Here is a 12,720-nt window from a genome sequence, read left to right as displayed (position 1 = left end):
CTGAAGGTTTGAGGAGGAGGGTTATTCATTGTGCTCCTTTCCCTTTGCAATCTAAAACTGTATAAAACAAAAATAAGGCTTTAAATTGAAGTTTCATTTTCAATTGGATGCATTTTGTAGATCATTCCATCTTCTTCTTAATTCATTGTTCCAGATATATTCACTGTACAATTATAGTAGAGTAAAAATATATAGGCTACAGACAAGAGGCAGCCTGCATTAAGTGTTTTATCCAATATGTTTAGCATAATCACTGTGTATGTGTTAGATGATGATCACATGTTAGATGATGCTCATATTTGATATGTGTAATATTATGCGATAAAACACAGATACCATCATATATAGGCCCCTTACAGATAGTATGTCTCTATTTTTGGCTCATGAGCTCATGAACTATTCAGTAAACTGATATAGTTCTAAAATTTTACATGAATGCCAATTTTGGAGTTTCCAATGTTAATAATCTGCAGAACAGAAGCTCAGTTTTATCACTAAAGTAAGAACCTGTTTCATGACAACAGACAAGGCCAAGACTAATCAATTGTACTTTCTCACAACTAAAAGTCAAGGTGATTATTAACACATGGATAATAACACAAGGCTCAGTATGACGTGCGTGTTTTGGTGAGTAACCTGTAGCGTGATGTTGTTGGTATCGATGCCAGATATCTGTACGTTGGGGCACACCAGGTTAGCAGGCGTCAACTGAAGGTGGATGCCATCCAGTGTGGTCAGACCATCTGGGAGAGACACGGTCAGGTCTCCAGCAGCTGCAGCACAAACACAAGTTATCACATTTTTTTCTACTGTGACTAAGTGACACAAAGGACTGTTTTTCTGCATCATTATTTGTTTGCTTTTTATAATCAATAAATATTGAATTCTCATAAATTCTCAATTAACTATTGTTGCTGATTTGTTTATATTTCAACTATATAGAAAAATGGGTGATGCATCTACACTTCCTCCCACTATCCGGAGGTGAAGCCAAGATATGCTTGATACAAATGCTGCAATCTTTTGCATTTGTAGCCAGAGTCTGCACAGTGGCAATCCGGGGATGGAGCCACTGGAGCAAGGTTCTGTCAATACAGGTGCTCCACCAATCATGAGCCATTCCTAGCTGTCAATAATGATAATACATAATTATATCAGTGTGATCAGAACTACCTAAGTGACAGAAATCAAATTCGAGAAAAGCTATTTGGTACATTAACAGTCAAAGGTAGCAAATAAAGGGCAGATTCTTTGGCATCACTTTCTTTCACAGTGTGAGAACTTTTAACATAATTAATGTATAACTCAGTGTTTAAAACATGATGTAAATATGTTTTATATTATTAGAGCTAGATAGAGAGTAGGATTACTGGGGCTCAGCAGAGATATGTGCTCTGTTAAGTGCCATTTTGGCTTGAATTTTGTGAAATACAGCAAGCAATTCATGAGGCAATCTTCATCTCAGTCATATCGTCCAATTGCCAATACCCAAATGATCAAGTGGGTACCTCAAGTGTCGCTTATACGTGTGTCATATCAAGAGAAGTCATAATGTCGATTTCAGAAAAAAACTCTTTCAATACTGAGGCTCAGTATCATTTCCTTCACCATTTTTATACTATTCAAGAACCAAACCATTTTATCAGCACACACAGGGAAACCTTCATTGCTAGGCTCCTGAAGTGTGAAAACCTGTTACAGAGGCTTAAAGAGATCCACAAAAATGCAGTGAGTGGAGTGGAGTCAGACGTCATAAGTAAATGTTTGGTTGTCCTGAAAACCATAATAAGGCATTTGGTGATTGGGGGAAAGGGAGTACACCGAAGGTGGCTAACAAGTGACCAAAGGACGCTGCAGAATTTCTGTTACACTCAGAAACTTCTGTGTATTAATCAACGTCTGACATTAAGAGTAGAGGCCAAATGATAATAAAAATGTGAGGTTGGTGGCTTCTCCATGTGACTCTTTGACTAACAAAAATGTTGTACCCCAGTATGAGTTAATACAAAAATTCAAAGCTCTGTAACAAACAGATCTGCTGCAAATGCAAAAGCTATCTACTGCTCTGCGTGATTCATCTCAAACTTCTCTCTCTAGCTGTTTTCACTCTGGAGAATGTCTGCACAAGTGGGTCTGGCCACTTCGCCTTTCACATATAAAGAGTGCAGCAGGGGACTGTCCAAGTCAGACTAATCACAACAACAGGAAAATGTCCAGAGCGTTCAGGTGAGGGGTGGTGTAGCTGGCAGGACATAATGTATTAATTCTGCTGCAGAATTCATGTTTTTGTTTACAACACCCACACTGGCCCTTATCACTGTAATCTCTTTTTTTTCATACTGAGATATTTATATTCATTTAGCTTTTTCACTTTTTGCATCTGTCACGTGTTAGCAACGTCATCAACGCACATACTCGCTTGCAGTGAATCCTCCAGACATAATCCTCCTGTCCTCGGACTTAGACATTCTCCAGATTCTTTAAAAGCCGGTGCTCGCAGGTAAAACACTGGAGAATGTCTGCAGTAACTGATTCTGACATTTGCGTTCTCACATATAGCTCCTCCGGATATTCTCCTGAAATCATCCGGAGGGGTTCAGTGCATGTCTGAAAGCAGCTTCTGTTTCTCTGAGCAAACGTGTGTCGACAGATTTATAATCCCTACCTGACATAGAGGCTGGCAGGATGGCCTGTCCCACCAGCCCTGGCTGCAGCAGATTCTGGTCAAACTGCCCTGTCAGGACCTGGCTGGCTGGGAGGTAAATGCTGGGGTCAGAGTTGGACGTTTGTAGCAGACCCACAGATTGAAGAGCCTCTGAAGCAGCCGGCTGCTGCCCCTGACCCGGGGCCACTGCCTGAGCTGTCCCTGGGTCCTGACCCTGACTGACATGTCCAGCGGACGAGGCAGACCGCTTGGACTTGCGGCTGTCGCTATTTGGACGGAAGTGACACTGGATGTGGGTTTTGCGGTGTCCGGATGTTCTGAAGCGGAGTTCACAGAAGGGACATTTGAAGGGCTTGGAGCCTGTATGGAGGCGCATGTGCACCTTTAAGCTGCCCTTTGTAGAGAAGGAGGTGTTGCACATGTGGCAGCTGAAAAGTTTCTGACCTGCAAAGATATGTAGAGCGTTAGGTTTGGTCAACTAATCATGAACTCTATCACTCTTCAACTGCCTCTTTGGTCAAAATTAAAGATGTCCTCTCTTTTCTTTGTGTGTAATAGGTTATTGAAGCAATAATGTAACTGTCCTGAATTTAGCTAAATTTAAATGAAAAAGATTGCTCCTGAGAGTCTGGTATCAGGTGAGGAAGCTTTAACTTTTTATTTAACAGTACAAGGTTTCAAGTTCACATTTGAACTGAAAACACATTATACTCATAACAGGTATATAATGCCACACACAGAGACACACATAGTTTGATAGAAAACTCCTGTTTAGACCTGTTATTAAAAGGTCCGTCTGGAGAGATCTGATCACAAGTGGTCAGCGTTAAGTTCCTGTGTTCACACTTGAAATTAAAATGCGAATCAATTTGATTACGATTCACAATGTGACCGATATGAAGCCTGTAATAAAGTAAAACAACATCAACCTCTTAATTTATTAAAATAATGAATTGTTTGAATAAAACACTAACCTGTATGCGTCTTTACGTGACAGTCCAGAGTAGATTTCACTGTAAAACTCTTCCCACATTCATCACACTTGTAAGGTCTTTCTCCTGTATGGATCCTGATGTGCCTGGACATTGAGGTAGATTAACGCAAGCACATTTAAAGGGGAAAAGGACAGATAGAAGATTATAGGTGTGGGGACATACAGCAGTGCCTCTGTACATGTCTATTGTACATGTCCAATAGAATTGTACAGAGGGATTAAAAAAGCCCATAGCATTTCCTTTCACTAAAGACCAAAGTCCTTCTCTCCCACAGGAAACACTGGTCCTGAAACATCTCGTAAAGTACCCATGACACTATGCAACACAATTATGTCCGAATGTTTTCACACCCGTTGAAGATAAGTTCTGAATATTAAGTGACCTTGTGCATTATTTACTAGCTTGTGTCACCGTTGCCAAATGTATCTTTAAGTGGGACGTCTGGCACAGAACTGACTCTGTTGATTGCATGGGGAAATTGGACGACCTGCTAACCTGCGACTTGATTACAGTGGACGAGTTTCATTAAAATGGATAAAGTATTCTAAAAACTCTTGCCACATGGGTGTGGGAGGAAACAAAGCTTGATTTATGCAACAGAAAAATATGACCTGACCTCCAGCAATGTACTGTGTTTTGCCAATTGGGTGTTTATACTTCTGCCTGTTGCCAGCAAGAAAACATAACTGAAGAGATTTACACAAAACTTGGTGGAAGGATGAAGGATGAAGTATGGGTCAGGGTAGAAATTGTGATGTGGTCCGGATCAGTTTTCTGTGTTGCCAGGAGTTAATTCATGGTTCTGGATGAAAATAATCGGGCACATTTAGGCAACTGACATCTATGGGTGTGTGCAATGCAGCTTGAGTTGAATTTAAGGGGACTGTTGGGCCTCTAGTTTAAACATGCAGTGTGTAGTGTCTGATGAAGTCCATGGCAAACTAACATGTTTCCATAACTGACAAGATCACAGACATAATTACCTGACAAGGTCACTGGGCTTTTTGAAGCTCTTGGGACAGTAAGCGCAACAGTTTGCAAACTTCGGTTCTGTCTCCAGCTCCACAGCCTTGTCTTTAATCTCGCTGATGCGATCCCTCTCAGCCGCAGACTGCGCGAGGATCCGCTCTGACACAGAAGCCTCCTCACCGGGATCCTTCGCTAGCTCAGCCGCCTGCTCCTCCGTGAAAGTAATGATCTCCAAACCCCTCCTCTTTGACAGCTTCTGCTCGCTGTCCTCGTCTTCCTCATCTTCCTCAATGTCTTGATTATCCAGACCAATAACTAGGAGAATAGGAGTGTATTATCATTATTTGTCTTATGCTCACATTTCATTAGAGGCAGCTAAAACCCCGTCCATGTTGAAAAATGTTCATCTTGATGCAAGAAGGGAGACAAAAATCGATCTGTTCTACTTTGATCAATTGCATGTTCATTCTCCTGTTTACTTTCATTCACATATTCCTAGAAAGTTTGCTTATATATTTTGAAAGTTATATATATATTTTTTCCCACATACTGAGATGAATATAATGCTGCAATTCTTTTATTTGTGTATATTAGATCAACATGTAAACAGCACGTATTACTTTTTTGATCAGATTTGCTTTTGAGCATGAGATAGTGTAGAACGAGTGTAGCTGTACTTTGTAACAGTGGAGGTAAGAATCTACAGCACAGCAATGTTTAGCAAACTGAATTATAAATAAAAAAATTTAAACTCTAATTTTAATAATTTCACATTGAAGTCTGGTAATTTTTCCAACCACTGTGTTAAGACAGTTACGTCACTGTATTAAGGTTTGAACTTCGCAACCTTACAAATCACAGAAAGATGGCGGTTGAGATGTAGCACCTGTGAATTTTTATATATTTTCATGTTTATTGCTGCTGACTCTACTTAGAAATATCATTCCTCAGAGCAATAGGGGGAGTCAACTGAACATAAGCTCTATAACAACTTCAGATTATACCTTCTTTATGTTTCTTTGTTGTTTTACTCACACTTAATGGTGGTTTTCCTCCTGTTCCTCAAAGACTTGAGTAACAGGACCAATAACTGGTAGAATAGTATTTGCCTTGTGCTCACACTTAAAGGTACAGTGTGTACAATTTAGCGACATCTAGTGTTGAAATTGCATGTTGCAGCTGAACCCCCCTGACCTCACCCTCCCCTTCCAAACCTGTGGTAGCTTCAGTTGTCATAAAAACTCAAAAGGTGTTAAGTTTGTCCAGTCTGGACTAATGTAAAAAACATGGTGGCCTCTGTAGAGAGGGTCCCCTTGAGGTAAATATAAAGTATTTAAATATAAAGGGTCTTTTCTGGGGTAAAGAAAACTACAATTCATATAATTTAGATGAAATGAACTAGTGAAAAAATCATGAGAATTATTCTACATTAAATTTCTACCAATAGTTCCCTTTCATCTAAATCTTACACACTGGACCTTTAATGGTCAGCAGCTTAAACCCTGTCCACACAGAAACATTTTTATCTTGATGTAAAAAAGCAGACGGAAATCCATCCCTTCTATGTTGATCAATTGCATATGCATTCCCCTATTCACTGTCATTTTCTTGTTGCTAGAAAGTTTATATATCCTGCAATTCTTTTTATTTGTTTATTTTTATTTCCTTACTCTGATCGTCCACAGAATGCTCCTTCTTCATATGCTTTTTACACAGCGGGCTGGTCCTGAAGCTCTCGTCGCACATGGAACACTTGAAAGATTTGATGTGGATGATCATGTGGCGACTCAGGCTGCCATTGGTGGTGAACGAGGCATCGCAAACATTACACTTAAAGGGCTTCACTCCTGTTAGTGAGAGATCAGAGCAGAAGGTCTCAGGATGATATATACCTTAATGTTTTTCCTGTATAGGGACAAAGTATATTCATTTTTCCCACTTGTTCACTGATTTTGAACTGCACAGCACACAAGAATGGATGATTATGAATAAATTAATCAAATTTCAGTCAAAACCTTTTAATTGTAATTGTGATGTGAATGAAATGCAGTGCCAAGCTTTGGGAGATAATTACAGTAGATTTAAAAATATATATATTTTCCAATTTAAACACTATTATTTTAATTTCAAGAGATTTATCATCTCTTGAAGTCACTAGACTCTAAAGCGAGCTCACCTGTATGTGTGTTGAGGTGGGACTTCAGCACTCCGGCAGACACAAAGGCTCGTCCACAGAGGTGGCATCTGTATGGTTTCTCCCCTGTGTGGGAGCGCACATGCTGCTTCAGATGGCTTGACTTTTTGAAGCCTTTATTACACCAATTGCACCTGAAGATGGAGAAAGTGCATCAGTGACGGATGTTTACTGCTAATGTCAAAATAATAGATTTTTATGCAGTATATAACTATCACTGATCCAACCATCACATTATTTATAGTGGAATATTTAAATGAAAAAAAAGTAGTCTGCCAAGTGAATATCAGAAGCTTTAAATTAATGTGGCATTAATTAATATGCAAGTATGTGTTTGCTTCATAGTATGCAGATTAGGTAGCAGCTTCTAAACTAGAATTCCTCAAATTGAAACATTCTTTTTTTCAATCTGATATTCAAGAGAATGCTAAATGTCCACAACAAACAGGATTCATCATAAGCACCAGCAACAACCCAATTGAAGTAACTTATTGCCACTTCCTCTGCATCATTCTGACAGCCAAGTGTCCACTGGCCCCACAGCAGCTGGCCGGTGAAATAAAGGTTTGGTTTGTTTATTTGCTGCATGGGCAGGTTCGGTGCAGCCAACTGTTAATTACGCTGGGTGATAATCTGAAGCAGAGGACTTAAAAATATGCAGGAAAAAGTCAAACTTAAAATCGTCAAATACATTTTGGATTTATGGGGACTTATGTACTGCACTATTTCTTGGCTGCACATACATACAACTACAAATCATCGCATTAATGTGTGTGTTTTTGTAACAGTAAAAATAGAAAAAGACAATATATGCTGTTAACTTTTTAGGTGCTGGCTGAAAGAATGTTTTAAAGGCAGAAGATGGTCACATTAAATATTGATTTGATTTAGGTATATTTCTGTTTGCTGGACATTAATGAAGTAAACTGATTAAGAAAAATTCTTAATCCTATCATTTGTGAAAGAACCTTCCCTTCACAGCATTTTCACAAGTGCCTAAAATGTTTTTTCTCACCTCATCAGGTCAGACTTGAACCTAACACTGGACAACTAACTCGTAGTAATAACTAGAATGAAACTCAGTAGAGTATACCTCCACCAAGGCCCAACAGTTCACACAAATTCAATCAAGCCTCATAGCTAAGGCCACATTCTGTTATCTCAGCTACACATTGGTGGTAAATACAGGTTTCTAGTCCACTTTATCTGTACAGCAACTGAAAAAACACTACACCCTTATGAAACCACATGTAAATTTGCTTGATCAAAGCGAGAGAGAAAAATAACTCCCCTAAATATGCCAGATATTGTTCATCAAGCTCCATGAATTATTCCCTGGGAAATCCTGATTTGTGCAAACATTTAATTGGTTCTTCCTTGGCCCATGTCCCATCCTTTCATCAACTTCTATGGAAATCTGTTTTGGCATAATCCTGCTGACAAACCAACCAACCAAGAAACAAACCAATGGATGGGCAAAAACATAACCTCTTTGGTAGAGGTAATAATATCATAGCTAGTTGTATGATATTTTTGTTACTAACTGCAAAACAGTCTTTAAACAATAATGATTTGACCAATTAAGTAAATGGTGACCAATTCTTCAAACGTTATAAAACAACAGAAAAAAAGCCTCCATACTGCTTGTGTGGTGTCATCCATGCATCCATAAGCTCCATCATTCTACTATGACTCGAAACTGTGTCATTTACACTTAAATGTCCAGAACGAAGCTCCAGAGGAGAATATCAGACGACATTTAGGCTGAAAACATGGTGTAAAACCGCAGTTTCGAGTCAAATTGGAATGTTAGGGCTTATGGACACTTTGATGACATCACAGGAGCAGAATGGAGGCATTTTCAGTTATTTTGTTTCTTTTTAAATTTTATTGGATTTGGCTGCAACACTGCTTACCCCTAAAACTCCAAAAGTGTGTTGTGGACTCAAACACTTCATCCACTCCTCCATCGGCATAGTCGTGAGTAGATAATGAACTATCCCTTTAAGTGGCTGCCCTCATTAACTATCATCTGTATCTCACGACCCGAGTTAGAATGTGAATGTCAACATATGTGTTTCGTTTGTTTATCCAATTTAATTTTATTGAACAGTTTCTGCACCACCTCAATGTTTAGCAGCAATGTAATCAAGCCTAAATGGTGGATCACATAGCACATTGTGTGCAGATTTTCTGGTTTGATGGCACAAACATTTTACTCTTTGGCCTGAAATCCAAGCACTTTGGTGAAAAACAGGTTTTGCTTCATTGAATGGTAAATGCCAAGTCTATAGTAGAGTGGAGCTGTGGCAGCATCCAGCAGAGAGGAGGCTTTATGAGGGGGGGAGGGTTGAAAACGCAATGAACAGAGTGTAAACAACATCAAGTACAATTCAAAGCATCCAGCCAAGACAGCAGGGACAGGTTTGAGAAAGTCACTAGATGTCTTGGAAAGACTTATTCAAATGCAGGATTTAACTACTACAAATTGATCTTAAGGATCACAGTAATTCCTCTTTCTGTTCTGACAGAGCTATCAGAGGATCTGTGGAGAACACAGGCAGTGATTAGCTTTGAGAATCAATAATTAGCATAACCACTGCTTTTACAATGGTTTGGAATCTAAAATGTGAAATGGTGAGCGTTGGTTATGAAGCCACTCATACAGGCACGGACTCACACACACATGCACACACGTGCAACACTCTTAATAACACAAGAGTAAACCTGTAGGCTCTTTTAGTGTTGTCTTCACTGTTGTCCTGGTAGTCCTGTGCCTCAGTCAGCTGAAGCTCATTCTGACTGCTCTGCTGAAGAAGCCCATTCGTCTGGATAACCAAAGACAAGCCAACATGACTTAAATGCACATTGTCACAAGGAAATTATTTCATCTTACAAGTCACCAGATGGAATAGTTTGACATTTTGTTCAGAAAAGACCATTTCAATTTTTGTTTATGTATAATATGTATGAATTAAATAAATGGAACATGGGGAAACAACGAGCCTGGCATTCAAGAAAAAATACACCTACGAGCACATAAAAATTGCTTATCAAAAAGTTGTATATTTAACCAAGGGTTGTATAAAACCCCTTTCCCTTGATAATAATGTCCTGCACAAAGAATTGAGTCACTGAGGGGACAGAGGACAATAGATGATGCTAGAGGTTAAGATGTACATGGGTGGGGTCAGGTGCAGAGTTTGAACATGTGGGTGGATGAAAGTAAAGCTGGTTTGTAAACTGAGAGGAAAGGGACAAGGAAGAATTGTCTTACCAATGTTGTCAAAACTGGAATGTGCTTATGATAATTAAAAATACATAAAACCAATTGTTCAAACTGTTCTCCGACAGAAATGTCAAAAAGGACAATTTATAGCTTTACATTAAGTACTTCTTGACAAAAAAATTAAAAAAAACAATTTGTCCACCGTTCCAGGTGGTAAGGTGTATGTTGAAACGTTTGAGACAGGTTAGTGGTTTCCCCTTGCTTCAAGTGTAGGCTAGGCTAACAGCCTCCTCGCTTAACACAAGGACTTGAAATTGGTACCAATCTTTTTATAAAATGTAACACTGATTGTTTAATATATCTGCCTAATATTAAAAAAAAACGTTATACTATTCCCGCTGTTAGAAATAAAACTGGAATGAACACTAGAAATGGAAGAATTAGGACAATGATATTTTCAAAAAATGAATAAAGAAGAGGCTTTCCAGACAAGATCATTGATTAACAGTGTGATAATTAAGCCAATCTTTGCTTTAATTAGACATTCAATAATATAAGCAATATAACGACGTATAATATAAGAAACTTACTTACAGTATAATTTCGAGATTAGTTCGTGTGCCATCAATATGCAAATCTACTTATTCCAAAATCTAATCTTTTAAATCAATCACATACCCTGCTATAAAATATTCAGTCACAATATATCAAAAAAAGAGTGAGATAAGAGAATTGGAGGTCAGGCAAATTAATGTTAGGCCCAAGCAGTCCACTACTCACCACCTCAGCACTGGGGACATGGAGCAGATTGGGGGGGTGATAGCTGGAGGACAGTGCCTGGGACTCCAGGGTGCTGGAATCCTGCAGCTGCTGGACGGTGGAGAACTGGGGCTGACTGTAGTTTGATTCAGTGATGGTGAAGCCTGGAGACAAACGTGTCACTGATCAGATTCAAAACTATGAACATTGAAATATTGGATCCATACAGAACTTTTTGGGACTTGTTATTACACATAAATGCTTGATCAATAATCAGCATCTGCAACTCATCAAAAACACAGTTGATAAGTCAATAAACCTCTCAGCAAAAAAATTATCATTGGAAACTATGAAACTGAGGTGACTGAGTTTATTCAACTTCAGCACAAAACAGCAAAACAACAGGCAGAAACTTGACCGCACCAGCAGGGAGGGTGGAACAGTTGATTCTGAATGAACTTTGAAAACAATCCTTCATTACTGACCAGCACTGGGACGGCGGTCTGCAGCAGAAATATATTGGATGATTTACAGAATCAGAATACAGAATTGAATCTGTTGCTGCAAAACATATGTGTTAGCTCTGTGGACATAATGGATGTTTACAAGGCCATATGTCATTCATCTGCTCGTTCTCAAAGAAACACGTGTTTGCTTGTTGTGAAACAACATGCAGAAACCAAAGTAGTTGAAAAACATTCATGCTGTGGCACAAAAGGCACGGTCTGGGTTGTTCTTTCCTAGGAAATCAAATTCTATACAGGCCGGATCACACAATAAATACAAAGCCTTTAATTGAATCAATCCTATTTTAGCAGATGGCTGGGCGGATATATTCTATTGCAGTCATCTTCCCTGTTGATGCTTTCCCAGAGAGTAACTGCAGCCTCATTCAAGTTCAGGTGACTTTCTCAGTCAGTCAAAGATGTTCCACCTCTTCAGAATATTGCTTCAGGCATACGCTGAGGATTTTTGTCATCCCAAATAATGACATGTCGTCAAATGAGCTTTGATGCACTTGGCTGAATCTGAGCAGACAGATGCTCCTGTATACCCCTGCATTCATCCTGCTGCTTCCGCCAGCAATGCAATTATCAATAAATGCTTGTGTGCCACTGAGAGTCACACATGACTGAGCCATAACAGATCCACACACTATATTTCACAGATGAGGTGACATGCTTTGAGCTATGAGCTTTTCCTGTTTTCTCTCCACCCTTTCCTCTTTCCATCATTTTGATAGAGATGGATTTTTCCTCTCAGTCCATAGAACTTTGCTACATAACTCAGAAGTTTTCCTTTGGTGTATGTCCACGAGTTTGTGACTTAATGTTTCTTTTATTGAGCTTGACCACAGTGTTGTTTCGCAGGTGTCTCACCTGAGAGCTCACAAGGCCTCAGCAGGAATGCTTTAGATTAGGATGTTTTACATTTTGTGTTGAGGCATCGTGCATTTGCAAAGAGAATAACCTTGACCTTGATAACCTCGTTTTTACCGCTGTCCAATATTTGTTTGTTTATTGGCTGCATTACCGTGGATCGGGACAAAGGGGCAGATTGAGGACTTTGTTTTCACTTTCTTTAACAATGCAAGATAAGACCCTTTTTTGACATTTTCACAGATTTCCCAGAGACCAATTAATGGACCTTGATGAAAAAAATGGCACATTTAGGGAATTGATTGATTTGACGTGTGTGCAATTTGGTGCAACATTTTTGACTTGCTGGACAGTCATAAGGTTTTTTTTCCTCACAATTCAAAAGATATTCTGCTGATCCTTAAGGCTTTTGCGCCTTGGGCTACCCAGATTTTTGCTTTTTATCATCATTATTATTATGCTTGTCACTTTAGTCCTCAAAATGACTGACACCTCAACTTCAAACTAAATGGCAATCAGTCAACTCTCAG

General features: G+C 39.1%; 1 protein-coding gene across 2 annotated transcripts in view; it reads right to left on the bottom strand.

Annotated features, from left to right (window-relative positions):
• Positions 1 to 12,720, bottom strand: part of LOC109632063 (zinc finger protein 236) — a 51,925-nt gene that overhangs the window by 12,656 nt on the left and 26,549 nt on the right. For both annotated transcript variants that reach the window (XM_069537762.1, XM_069537763.1), the window contains exons 16-23: positions 10,833 to 10,975; positions 9,551 to 9,651; positions 6,806 to 6,957; positions 6,300 to 6,476; positions 4,644 to 4,944; positions 3,640 to 3,743; positions 2,666 to 3,109; positions 637 to 773 (exon numbers count right to left, since the gene is read on the bottom strand). In XM_069537762.1, coding sequence (XP_069393863.1) covers positions 637 to 773; positions 2,666 to 3,109; positions 3,640 to 3,743; positions 4,644 to 4,944; positions 6,300 to 6,476; positions 6,806 to 6,957; positions 9,551 to 9,651; positions 10,833 to 10,975 — 1,559 coding nt within the window. The remainder of the gene's footprint in view (positions 1 to 636; positions 774 to 2,665; positions 3,110 to 3,639; positions 3,744 to 4,643; positions 4,945 to 6,299; positions 6,477 to 6,805; positions 6,958 to 9,550; positions 9,652 to 10,832; positions 10,976 to 12,720) is intronic.

The sequence above is a fragment of the Paralichthys olivaceus genome, chromosome 13 (genome assembly GCF_024713975.1).
Source record: "Paralichthys olivaceus isolate ysfri-2021 chromosome 13, ASM2471397v2, whole genome shotgun sequence".
Classification (NCBI taxonomy): domain Eukaryota; kingdom Metazoa; phylum Chordata; class Actinopteri; order Pleuronectiformes; family Paralichthyidae; genus Paralichthys; species Paralichthys olivaceus.
This window is presented reverse-complemented; position numbering and strand designations above follow the sequence as displayed.